The 13,676-nt window shown below is 40.2% G+C and overlaps 1 protein-coding gene across 1 annotated transcript; it reads right to left on the reverse strand.

The window, feature by feature from the left end:
* Positions 1-1,028: 1,028 nt before the first annotated feature.
* On the reverse strand, positions 1,029-12,826 carry LOC311270508 (transmembrane protein 26-like). Its single transcript, XM_084375422.1, has 6 exons — positions 12,441-12,826; positions 10,349-10,442; positions 9,982-10,071; positions 5,399-5,595; positions 5,128-5,207; positions 1,029-3,528 (listed from the first exon to the last, which is right to left on the reverse strand). Exons 1-6 carry the CDS (start codon positions 12,800-12,802, stop codon positions 3,236-3,238), a joined length of 1,116 nt encoding a protein of 371 aa, XP_084231548.1. The 5' UTR covers positions 12,803-12,826; the 3' UTR covers positions 1,029-3,235.
* Between the last annotated feature and the right edge of the window lie 850 nt (positions 12,827-13,676).

Here is a 13,676-nt window from a genome sequence, read left to right on the forward strand (position 1 = left end):
GTACTCGTACTTCGGTTGTTTAGGAGAATCTTGCGATGCTGTTTTGGTGTGAAGCTCCAGAAATGTTTTGTGGGTTACGAAACTTCACCCGACCTTTGATCGGCATGAAGTTGGTGAACTTATCCTTTAATATTTTGTGCAACAAGATAAGAAAAAAAAGAACATTTCAGGAATTTGGGGAACTTCATCATTCTTATAAGTTCATGATGTCCTGACGACTGTCTTGCTGTATCTTTTGTTTGGCTCTCTGCCCGTGTCTTCCCTGCTCAAATCCTCTGGCCATGTACTCTCTTCTGACTCTCAACGACTGCCCTCTGACTCTCTGGCCAGTGGTCACCTGAAACCCTTGATCTCTAACTTTAAAATATTATACATAAGGACATGTTTTTCAAAAAATAATGAGAAAGAAACAGGAGGACAATGTGGAATGTTTTATTTGGGCAGTGTCAGAACAAGATACATCATACACACAAAACTATGATAATATGATATATTACAAAAATGACACTTGGAGTCAGAGCCAGGATATAATACTATTTTGGGGTTATTTGAGATAAAAAATAAAATAAAACTGATAACATACTAAAAACAATAAAACATGTTAAAATGCAGTTTGTTCTAACGTTGTCTCAAAAACATTTTCACATAAACCAGGGAGTTATAATAATGCCGAGAAGACGTAATTCATGGTTTTACAGGGTACGCCACACACACAATTCAAACTGAGTCGATTACCTGAGTGCGATTTGATGCGTCTCGAGTCTCTTTATCTTCAAAGCTATTGAACAACACAAATTAATTAATGGAATGTAGCAGAGTAGCAACGATCAGTCAAGACTTAAAGGAACAGTTCACCCACAAATTAAAAACGGTCATTATCTACTCACCCTCATGCCGATCGAAAGTCGGGAGGAGTTTCGTAGCCCATGAAACATTTCTGGAGCTTCACAGTAAAACAGTGTTGCACCATTCTGCTAAACAACTGAAGTGGATGCTTCTTGTTTTAAAATTTCAATAAATTTGGGATCTCAGGGCTTTTTTAAAACAAGTCTCCAACTACTTCAGTTGTGAAGGAGAATGCTGCAACTCTGCTTTGCTGTGAAGCTCCAGAAATGTTTTGTGGACTACGAAACTTCCTGGCATGAGAGTGAACGGGTAATGACTGCATTTTTCATTTTCGCTGGAACTGTTGTTTTAAGGACAGAATCACATTGAGGCAACAAACATAATGATTTATGGATCTGTGAATAGCGTGTCCCTTTTTTAAAGGGGGGGGGGGTTATCATAGAGGAAATCATAGTTCAAAACAATGATTTTCTACTTCCCTTCCTGATTATTTCCCATTCAAATGTCACACAATCCAGAATTCATGGTCTAACTTATCCTGTGTTGATATAGTGGTTTTATCAAACTATAGGATGGGATGTTTCTACTAACCGTTTAAACTTCCTGTCTGGGTTTCAGACAAGCAAAATCGCTCTCCCTCGATCTCAGCCTCTGTCAACACATCACTGTCTGTGTATCATCAAGTCTATCTCTCTGTCTTCCTCTCTTCCTGCCTTCCCTCCTACACTGTTAAATCTTTATCTAAGCAGTAGCCTGTCTTCTGTCAGCGGAGGTGCCGTGTTGACAATCAGAGGCTGTGCTTTGGGACTACTCTCATCGTTTTACTGTGACAGGCTGGCAGGCTTGGTAATGAGCTTTATCTGTTTAGATGTGACAGTTTCAGGATATTTTTCTCTGGGACTCACGCACCCTTTTCCTGTTGTGATCTGCTTCCTTCTTTTCCTCTTTATCCCCACAGTATGTCAGTGACGGATAACTACTGAATAAATGGTTGAGTTTTAACTGAGTTGACTGAGGTAAGCTCCACAGGGACTGCAGTAAACTGTCAATGAGGTGAGGAAGTGATGCGAGGCGCTGCAGTGTGGAACGTGAACTTGGCAACTTCGTCCCCTTGCAAGCGTAAGAACATGATTCCTCACAGTTTTCTGTTCCCCAACAGCGTTAATTATTCACAACTAATTGATTCCACAGAGTTAAGCACATTGTGAAAAGAAAACAGAAGGAAAGCATTTTCTTCTTCTCCTCCTCCTCCAGTTGTAGGTTTTGCCAGTCGACTGTATCTGTAAAACGATTCCCCTCATGAAAATCCCAGCATAGCTTAGCTTAAATAGGTCCTGAGTAGATGTGTGGGGCCTTTAATGGTGGGCCTTTTATTTAATGAGCTGATCATATATTTTGTGAGTCAAAGTTAGTAACTTAAGCTGTGAAATAAATGTAGTGAAAAAAATACCCCAAATGTCTTTTACTTATTTACCTATTAGGTCAGTAAATAAGTGCTTTTGTAAAATAGTACTAATATGCCACAGATAATTGGACATAAAACTATAGTAAAGAATATAAATAACGAACAAGCATCATAATAAGCCACCCACTTGATGTCCGACAGCGTCTCACTAGTAAATTCCAAGATGTCTGCCGCAGTGCCAACAAAAATTAGGAGAAGCTGCGAGAGTTCATCACGCGTGACTCCGCCTCCCAGGGGAGAAGCCACTTCCCCAAGATAAGGAGGATGAGCAGGATCTGATGAAGAGCCAGCATCCAGTCGTTTGAGCAGACAGACGAGGCTATCTGGTTGCAAAATCTATAACATGGTGGCATATTCAATGAGCTGATCATATATTTTGTGAGTCAAAGTTAGTAACTTAAGCTGTAAAATAAATGTAGTGGAAAAAAATACCCCAAAAAACAATATTTCCCTCTGAATCGTAGTGGAGAAGAATCATAAAATAGCAACTTGAGTAAATGTCCTTTACTTATTTACTTATTAGGTCAGTAAATAAGTGCTTTTGTAAAATAGTACAGGCTATGCCACAGAGCTCCTAATCATAAAGATCATCATTGATCTCTAACTTGAAATCTATCTACATTGATCTTTAACTGAGTTGACTGAGGGACTGCAGTCAGTGAACTGTCAATGAGGTAAAGAAGTCATGCGAGGCGCCGCAGTGTGGAACGTGAACTTGGCAACGTCGTTCCCTCACAGTTTTCTGTTCCCAACAGCGTTAATTATTCAACATTAATTGATTCCACAGAGTTAAGCACATTGTGAAAAGAAAACAGAAGGAAAGCATTTTCTTCTTCTCCTCCTCCAGTTGTAGGTTTTGCCAGTCGACTGTATCTGTAAAACTTAGTGTGTGACTTCTCCCCGATTCCCCTCCTCCCCCTCAACTCATAGGACATTGCCGCTGCTGCCGGTTGTATGGCCGGAGGGCCTGAAGTCCTGGCATATAACAAACAGCCTGTACAAGTTGAGTATGACCACCAGTAAGTTCTTGATGGCAAAGAAAACCAGCATCTGGTGGAAGACATAGTAATGTATCATGACGGTGAGCCTGACCACCAGGAAGGGCCCGTCCTGGATGAACAAGGCCTCCACGATGCTCCATATGTCCGTGCTGTGCTTAGACAAGAGGGACGTCTCATTGGTGCCTTCTTCTCCCTCGCTGCCGGGCTTTGACACCACTTTTGAAAATAAAGATGAAAAAACAAGAGGTCAGCGGTAGAAGCGTCATTGGGAAGTTGCCAAGATGGCTACCGAAAAGAGGGGCAGTCTGTTAGGCTGCACATTTTCTCTTTGCACCTAAATTTGGCCACATTTTGTTGTAAAGGAAACTTAAAGTCATTCTTCAATCAGAAACAAAGGAAAAGTCTGAGTCACAGTCTGAGAGCACTACATTATCTGGGCATTGAGAGGAAGTAACAGGGAGCGTATTGGACACATTTTCTAGACACCCTGATTCTGAAGGGAATGAATGAGGAGATTTCATTTGCACGTTTCTTATGATTTATTCATTTGCTGTGTGATATTTTCTTATATGGGTCCCTGTGCAGTCCTGTGCTCTCCTTGATAAGGATATAGCTCCCCCTATTGGGATGTACCTGTTGTGCAGACGAGTAAGCCTTAATTAAAACACCTGTGTAGACTGATGCCTCGCCCAAAACGTCCATGTGGCAAACATAAACAGTTAAATGGGAGCGCTGTCCTTGATTTTTCTTTTTTTTGCCAATTTAAACACCTACAGTTCACTGAAAACTTGGCAAACTTCATCAGCTGACGAAGATCATGTGACATGATCAAAAACACCAGAACGGTTACTTAATGGTCCCAACTTTTCTGGTTTGCTGGTTTCATAGAATGTGCTTTGAAACACGTTGCACATGTATGTCAACACTTCTGTGTTTACACGGCATTCAAACATGCTGGATACTAACAACGACACACCCATGAGCAACACAAACACACATATTGCTCGCTCAGAAGAGAGCACTATGCATTCAAGCGCTAAGTGCTCTAAATGCATTATGACGGTAAAGCTACATGTGGAAGTATCACTTAGAATCTCCCAGATAACCTGAGAATTAGAGGTTAAGTCATGAATAATTGAGATTGTTTTTTCAAGAACAAAGCTGCGCTGCTTATAATCACTTTATAATGTTCTTTCTTTCTTTCTTTCCTCAGTAAAACCTTATCCTTTGTTCCCTCAAGGCTGAGAAAACTGGTTTACATTCTTTTCTCTGAACAGTGTAATAAGTTTCAGAAACACATCTGCTAGTTGGGCCTTGTCTGATAAGAACCTCCTCTTAACAGAAAATACTTTATCCCACCAGATCTATTTATGTATTGAATGTGCGAGAGTGGATTTCCCTCTAAACACTGTCAACATTTATACAAACTCCTTGAGTACAGCCTTCCTGTTAGTTATTTCTTGTCTGGTTTTAGAACCATGTATCTGAATGGAGGGGTATTACAATGTCCCTGATAAAAGCCCTTGTGGTTTATTCAAGGCTCGGGAAAAGAAAACAGATTTTCGGGTTAATAATTTGACAAAGCTGGAGACAGAGAAGTGATTTCAGCTGAACGAGTTTTCACTGTTTACTTAAAGCACTGGCCTGAATGCTGCTGACGTTGCTTATGTTGTGCCAATTTCCAATCACACTGTTTGGATTACCCCACACTGGGAAGAGGTTATGCATAACACAACACGGCTGTAACTGCTTAACACAACAGCGTGGCTTAATGAGCATCAAAGTTATCAGTTTTACAGACAAACACACACTGACCAGCCAGATGCAGGGGGAACTGCAACATGCTCCAAGTCCACACAGCTAAGATGATGTAGACCAGATGAGGGTTGCTCTCTCTGGAGAAGACACATGGAAATATAGTTAGTCAGTAGGATGCTGCTTATTTCAGTGAAAGCACTGATATAATGTCAACTCATCAGGGATACGGTTGAGTTTCACGTCTTTTGTTGCACAGAGCTAATTGGACATACATAAAACTATTATAAAGAATATAAATAACGAACAAGCATCATAATAAGCCACCCACTTGACGTCCGACAGCGTCTCACTAGTAAATTCCAAGATGTCTGCCGCAGTGCCAACAAAAATTAGGAGAAGCTGCGAGAGTTCGTCACGCGTGACTCCGCCTCCCAGGGGGAGAAGCCACTTCCCCAAGATAAGGAGGATGAGCAGGATCTGATGAAGAGCCAGGATCCAGTCGTTGGAGCAGACAGACGAGGCTATCTGGTTGAAAAAGTGGAAAAGGAAGAGAGGTTGAAAGTTAATTTTTGTCAACAAGAGTTCTTCGGGCATGGGTGGGTCTCTTCAATCAGTAATCATGTTAACACTTAAAGGAGAACTGTAATGCTTTTTTCGTTTTTTCCCTTTTCCTTCAGTGTATTTATGTTCTTGTGCATGTGAAAGGTCGAAGTCTGCATCAACAGAAGCTCCTCTCTCCCACACTTCTCCTGAAATGCCTTGTCAGTAGTCCGGCCTGTGACTTCGTGTCATCACACAATGTCACCGTGTCACACATTTGCTTGATTAATTCCTAGCAGCTAGTTTGGCATGTAAGAATTATTTTGCACAGGCTCAGGCATGTGTGAGCTGACCAATCAGAGGAGATTAGACAGGAGATAAATCAGACAGAGGAGGAATACAGTGCTGCTGTACAAGACAGTATGAGAGAACTGATGTGTTTTTTGAGCATTAAAGCTTGTGAACCTATTCTAGTAGCAACTTAACATAAAATAATGAACCTAAAGATGGGCATTATATGTCTCCTTTAACAAATGCAGCTGGCTCTCATGTCATGAAACGCAACCATTTTCTGGTAAATATCATTCTAGCAATAAACCTGCTATAGTTTAAATATGCAGAAATTCTGCTAACCTGGTGATGCTTGCTGTCTAAAACTTATTGGATACTCCATTTATGGACCGTGTGAAATGTGGTCTGCTAAATATTGAGACATTCTGTAATTTTTTTTTATTGTAAATGATTCCAATGAAATGATCAAAACCAACAATGAGTCAGTCCTTCTCTCTGTGCATTCTCACTTCCCTACACTGCCAATGGTTCTCTTCCAGAGGCTTAAATCTTTGGGTCATAAATATGTCCATTAGCTTGTAAAAAAACAACAACTGCAAAAACACGAGCAAACCGCATAGTTTTATTCCTCTGGGGAGCTATTACACAAGTGAGAAATTTAGGCAGCAGCACGGTGTATGTGGGACCTCAGTGCAACAGTGTGGTTCACCGATGTGTCCTTGATAGTTTTTGGTCAACAATTGAGCCTCAGCACGGAGAAATAATCTGTATCAGTGTTTGAATAAATTCACTGTTCATTGTTTGATAAGAATATAGAACACCAGATGCGTCCTTTAATGACTCTATTATGTTGCACAATTTAAGATTTTTTGGTGAAACACAGCGAGGGGCAGCCAGCTTTTGAAGGTGTGTCCCCCAGATTTTCTCTTTTTACTCTCTTGGGCTACATGGGTGTGGTGGTGGTTTGGCTGTTGTTTATATAATTACTCTCAATGCTCCCCTCTAACTGTTATTTCCCACACTGTTTTAGGCTCTTTTGTTTGTCATTAATGGCTGAAATTCTGCATTTAAAGCTGAGCTGATTTTTTGTAATCATAATTCTGACGTTTCTTGCAACTGTGGCTGTAAAAATAACTGTAACTTGTAAAAATCTGTTTATCATTTTGTTGCTGTTTCAAATGCAAGTCTAATCAGCATGCTTAGGTTCATTCTGAAGCCTGTCCGTCTTCAAAAGACGGGACATCCCTTGAGGACTTCTTAATTTAAATGTCTGAGAGTGTGGGCTCGGATAATTAGCATCGGTCTGTATTTCTGTAAGTTACTTCATAGCCAGATAGCCAGATAGACCAGATGAGTTCCTCAAGGGTCAACTCTTGGACCTCTTTAATTCTCTCTCTACATGCTGATTTAAGAGCAGAATATCCATCCCCCATCATTTCTGTGCCGGTGATATCCAGTTTTGCTATTGTAAAGAGGGGTAACCTCTTAATTGTTGCAACTTACATACATAACTGTCATGCTGAATTCAGCGGGTGACTCATAGCTTTTCTCAAATCACCAATGCAGTTAGTTACACTCCCTTGCCTACCTCTCAAATTAAAAGCAATGGCACAGGAGCAATAAGTAATAGCCCAACTAATGCCGCAAGTAATGCATCCTAAATGTGTGCTCTTAATGAGGATGCCTGAATTGAAGACAATATTAGAATGGACAAACAAACAACAAGGAAATTGTCCCAACTCTGATGAAACTAAAATGTAGGTTTCACTCAGCAATCAACCGATGATTAAATAAAAAAAAAATCACTTGTGCTAATTGCTGTATTTAAGATTCTTTGAACTGACTCTTTAAACACTGACTAACTTTGTCTCCAAATCTCCATCAGATAAGGCGAAGAGAGGACGACTCTTCCCAGAATCCAGGCCTGTTTTCGTGGGAAGGTCCTATGCACTCCCACTGGTGAATTCTTTCTGAATTATTTAAACCCTGGGGCTACATCCACCTCCTCAATCTTCCACTGTTCATGTTCGTCTCTTCCGGATTTACTCCAAGTGGCAATCAGAGAATCCATCCGAAACTCCTCAAGGATTCGATGTTATGTGCTGACTTCTGATCAGATGTAGGATTTAGATAACCACCTCACTCAACCACAAGTCTTTCACTCTTGGCCACTGAAGAACTAGACAGAGAGCCACCAGTTCAGCTTTAGAAGTTGTTTTTCAACATTTTAGACCGGATGACAGTAAATCTTTTTTTTTTTCTACAGCAAAAATGCCTCATTCAAGAGCATCAGGCAATTAGTTTTAACAATCATCTCCATTCAGAGTAATGATTCTTCATACGTGCTGGAAATGAATATAACACAGACACACTGTTTTTTAGGGCTTCAACTGACAACTTTTTTCATTATTGATTAATCAGCAGATTTTCACGATTAACTGATTAATCAATTTGTTTATTAAATGACATGACAAATGAATTGTAATCGTAATTTCCCAGTTATTACAAGCCATAAGCCATAAGTGGGTGCCCGCAGTTTGAATCTGTGGGGAGATCTCCAGCTGTTTTTGAAGCAACCACAGCCGGCTATTTTTCACAGGAAGGCAGACCATATCTAGCTGTTTTTGAAGCGACCAAAACAGGTAGGCTATTTTAAGTAGCTGCTTCGTTTTTCTGTGTTACTGTCTTGCAGAGGCTGGGCGTGGCTTCCTTGGATGTCCTGAGCACCTGCCTCTCACACACCTGCAGCCCATGTTTCATCAGCACCAACTTAAATACTCTGGTCTTCTCTCCACTCGCTGCCAGCTTGTTTCCACTCGTCACTGTGGTATTTATGGCAACACCACTCGTGCTACTCCTTGTGATGGTTTTACTCTTGTGTAACTTTAAACTCTCAAGAATAATTTTTGCAATGACTTTCGTCATTCCTAGAACCTGTGCAACTCCGAGCAGCTCCACAGCCACTCTGCCACCCAGCCTCCTGCGCCTCTGCCACCAGCCAAATCCCTCTGTGGATCCACCACATGTCACTCACCTGCGCCTCCACCTAAGCCTCAGCCTTCCAGTACCGTGAGCCCCAGCTAAACCATCTGCTGAGCCTGAGCCTTCCTCCACTACCCATTCACCTGAGCAACCTGAATAAATTCCTTTTAACCTTTCCCCTGTCTTGGCGTCCGCTTTTGGGTCCAACAAACACAGACAAAAACCCGAAGACCTAATTTACTGTCATAAATGACAAAGAAAAGCTGTAAATTCTCACATTTAAGAAGTTAGAATCACAAAATGTTTCACATTTTTGCTTGAAAATAACAAAAGAGATGAATCGACTTTCTTTCGATCTGCTAATCAATTAGTCACCTTACTTGCCGCTCTGGTGTTATTATGAATGATGCTTCAAGCACAATGTGCTTCAGGCGACCAGTTATGCTATGAGATTTACACTTAAGGTTGGAGAGGTTTCCATGTTTAATGCTGTCTTTTTCTCTTGACACAGATCGATACCACTCTCATGTCAGCTGACAATATGAAATTAAAGTCAGCAGGAAGTTGGCATAAAGACTGGTAGCAGGGTGGTTCCTTAAAAGCTCGATCCCTTAAAAGCTCACTAATCATTAACACTTTCAATTTTGTTGTTTTATTCCGTGCAAAACTGAGTGGGAGTGCCAATTTTTATGAGGGGTTTATGGGCCTGGTTATTTCTTGGTCAGGTGCAACGTCTACCTGGACTCTGATTGTTGGGCAGCATCGTTGTGATGGCAAGAGAGAGCTCTGGTTAAACTGTGAGCAGGATTAAAAGAAAGCGGCACAGAATGGATATAGAAAGTGAAAATGTGCTTGAGGAGAATTGAAGTGAGAAGTGAGAATTAAGCACATTTCCTGAAAGCTTCATGAGAAGTCTGAACCTTTATTTTTAAGCTTGTCGATTCACTCACACTGCAGTGTAGGCGGTTTCGAAGAAATACAAAAAACCTGAATCATCTGTCTCACTTGACGAACGTCCTGTTCTTTGCAGGAATATCATAAGTGAGAATATGTTCTGCTGTAAGAGGCATGTGATGCTAAATGAAATGCCACTCTTACCTTCAGGTAGTCCTGGTACGTCTGGTTTCTCTGGGTCGTGTTCTGGGGGATTAATTTGCGCAAATTATCCCAGGAGTCCAGCTTGTTGCACTGAAAACAGTTGAAAGAGACTTTTTGAGCACAGACATCTTGTACTTTTCAATGCAAATAAAGCTTGAAAGTGTCTAGTTTAAAAGCAAATGCAGTATTTGATAGAACGTACAAATTAATGAATGATGAACTGGAGCTATGTATGCGTGCAAAGAGCGATGGTTTTGCAGCCATCCTGCCCACCAACATCTGTCAAGTTTTGGAGAGCATGAGAACTGAAGTTTTAGGCAGTCAGACACTGGCTAAAGAGGCTATTCTTGTTTTTGGCATTAAGTACCTTAAGGTCGCTGTCTTTGTCCGGTCGTTGGAGCTCCAGGATCCAGATGGAGGGAATGATACTGATGAGGAACAGAAAGATAGGAGGAGAAAACCTGCAAGACAACCAAGAAATAGGGTTTTTACTTTTAAATGTTTTAACTTGTGTTTCACGCAGCATCACAACTTTCTTTTGGAATCAGAGTTGTATGGCTGTTTTTAGCTGAACCGATGTTGATTGATCAATTAGCCAACAGAAAGAAAACGAATCACCACTGGAGTAATCATTTTACCAAATTTTATGCATTTATATTTGACTAAAAGACGTAAGGCTCTTATTGTCATTGTTGAAGTTTGAGAGTTGCAAAATCCTCTGAAGAATGTCAGACTTGATGCAGCATGGAGAGAAGACCCAGTCAGGTAACTACAAAACAGTGGATACATACCTCATGACATACCTCAAACAAGCTTATCTATTATAAGCCATTACCAGAATATGAATACATTTATGTTTAAATATCATCACAAAACATCAAGTCTCTCATCTCATCACAAAAGGAGCAAGTCTCTTTATGTAATACATAAATCACTGGCTACAACACGACTCATGACCGCTCTTTTAGTCCATTTCATATAGATGCATTCATCTATATGTATCTCGCACGCGCGAGATACAGTAAGTCGCACGTGCGAGATAATAACTCGCACGTGCGAGATAGTAAGTCGCACGCGCAAGTTAAAAAAAAACAAAACATCCATGTCACCTTCAGGGCTCCGTACTATCTTGATAAGCAAAAAAGAAAAAAGTAAAATCCGCTGATTTCAGCTTCTTGTGTATGAATATTTTCTGGTTTCTTTGCTCCTCTACAGTAAACTGAATATCTTTGGGTTGTGGACAAATTAGACATTCCAGTGCGTCTTCTTAGGCTTTGGGATCGACATTTTTCACAATTTTCTGCTATTGCATAGACCAACAGACGAATCAATAAATAGAGAAAATAATCAGAAGATTAAACAACAATGAAAATAATCATTAGTTGCAGCTCTACATCTTAATATCCTTTAAAGGTGCACTATGTAGTTCTAGGGAAGAAATTTTAATCAGAAGAGAAAGATCTTCACTGACTGATATGTTTATCTCTAAACAAACTAAACAAACAAACTCTCTTTGTTTTCATGACTGAATTAACTGAATAAACAAACTGACCCTGAGGGACAACCCAATTTCATACTGTTTTACTTGGTTTATATTTGGCGGACCCTGCCACCTTTCTAGCCTCAAACATTGCCCTTATTTTCCTCTGAGAACAGCTTTTCTATTCAATTACGGAAAAGATCCATATATCTTGAGTCCATTAATATAGTAAATATTGAAATTCTGAGTTTGAATTTGGTCTCCAAAACTACACAGTGCCCCTTTAAAGGTACTCCAAACAAACATCTACTTCCTGTGTGGCTTGATTATCTAACAGGATAACCAAATGTATGGTTTCGTCATGTCATCCCTGAGCATGCAGGAAATGAATGAAGCTTGTCTTTGTAACTAATTTAAAATCTGAAATACTGTGTTGCACTGGTTTTTCCTGTATGTTGCATTAAAATGCATGCTGTCGTAGAAGATATCAACAAAGCTAGGCCTACTACTGTACATACACTACTCAAAACTAGTTAGGGATATTTTAGTGTTTCACTTGATTGTTTGTACTGTGACTATCTGAATTCTTATTTTGTGTTTTGTGATTTTTTTTTGGTGTGACACATTTCAATTAGACTTTTATTGCATATCCATGTAAAATACAGCACAGATAAGCGTTTAACATGAAGGAAGCCTGGGGGCAGCTGAGTTAAGGGGTACCACCCTTACTTTCCCGGGGACGGTTTAACAATAGCACAATCAGGATGCAAGTTTTTTTAGGAATGTGGGGGGAAGGGTTGAGGACAGGGGGGAGATGACAAAAGCTTAATCTATTTATATTTTCTACAGTAAATCTATTCAGCAAAGACAATAAGTACAAACCATGCAGTTAAGTTAAGCAACAACACAGATTAGTTACACACAGAAAGTTGCACTCTACAGTAAAAATATAATTAGAAACACTTGAACATCATCTTACCACTTATAATCTTTTCCCTTTCGCCTCCTCAGTGTGTGTATCATTTCAACGACAAGCGGCAGGAAGAGGAAAGTCAGGAACCAGTAGGTGCGATCCTGCTTCACATGTGTCACCCTCCACACCCCGGTCAGAGACACCAGGATGAACAGCGCCCTGGTAATGATCGCTCGGATAAACTTGAACAGATCCATCACGCCGGCTGTCTGCATGTCGGGAGTGTGCACCGAAGTTTTCCTGGAAGTTATGACCCTGGAGAGCCGGTGAGAGCTGCCCCAACAGTGAGGGAACACAACTGCTGCATGGAGTCCTTTTTTTGAACAAAGTCCCCAAACTGTAAGCCCCGCCTCGGAGGACAGTCCCATCCAGCTTTACCTGACCTGGGATCAGATGGAGGCGCTGCTGGACAAACCCACCCAGTGATATGTTGCCAAGCACACGTCAAAGCACTGTGTGCAAACATCTGATTCACTGATATATGGAAGGCATCAGGAGTCCATCACATGCTCTGTGACTGTACAGGAGAGGGCAGCATCACATCATCTGCTGGTCTGTGTTCCGGTGAACCACAGGGACTAATGGGCTGCTCATTATTATTATTATTATTATTATACATAATGCAGGGCTGTTATTCAAGGAAACCACATGAAGCCAGTGGTGGAGGGAGTGTTTAGATCATTTAAGTGGAAACAGTTTAAAATACTTTAATAAGCACAGAAGCATTATCAGCATAATGTACTTTAGGTATCCAGGACAGAAAGTCTGTTACATTAATATATATATGATGTTAATGGATTATTACCGATGCATTAATGTACAGGCAGCACTTTAATGTTGGTCGGTAAGACTGTTGGTACATCTGGTTTTGGTGACACTGCATCTTAAAGTAGGTCACACATATTCACCATTAACTAGTTGCTCATTAGCAGCATATTGGCTCTTTATTAGTCCCTGATAAAGCACTTATTAATGCCTTATTGTGAAGGAATAAGGACATATTGATACTTATACTTATTTATTTATTTGAATTTATTTTGTTTTTATCATAGCCCTATATTCTTTTTACTATATTTCATATAGATTTGTAATTACATTTGACTGTTGTTCTCATTATTCTAATGTCATTTTATATTTTATAAACTTTGCAATATTTCATTTTATTTCTATCGTTATTTTTATTGCTTTTTAAAAAATGTTTTATTATTGTAACTATTCATTGTATTGCAAGTGGTGAGCATT

Source organism: Pagrus pagrus, assembly GCF_965226575.1.
Source record: "Pagrus pagrus genome assembly, chromosome: 15".
In the NCBI taxonomy this organism is placed as follows: Eukaryota; Metazoa; Chordata; class Actinopteri; order Spariformes; family Sparidae; genus Pagrus; species Pagrus pagrus.

What these genes read in the sequence shown, in the direction of transcription:
- LOC311270508 (XM_084375422.1), bottom strand. Translation starts at nt 12,802, where the DNA reads ATGGGACTGTCCTCCGAGGCGGGGCTTACAGTTTGGGGACTTTGTTCA. An exon ending in AAGGGAAAAGATTATAAGTG is followed by an intron (nt 10,443 to 12,440) that starts GTAAGATGATGT and finishes GTTGTCTTGCAG; the next exon opens with GTTTTCTCCTCCTATCTTTC. An exon ending in CGTACCAGGACTACCTGAAG is followed by an intron (nt 5,596 to 9,981) that starts GTAAGAGTGGCA and finishes TTTTTCAACCAG; the next exon opens with ATAGCCTCGTCTGTCTGCTC.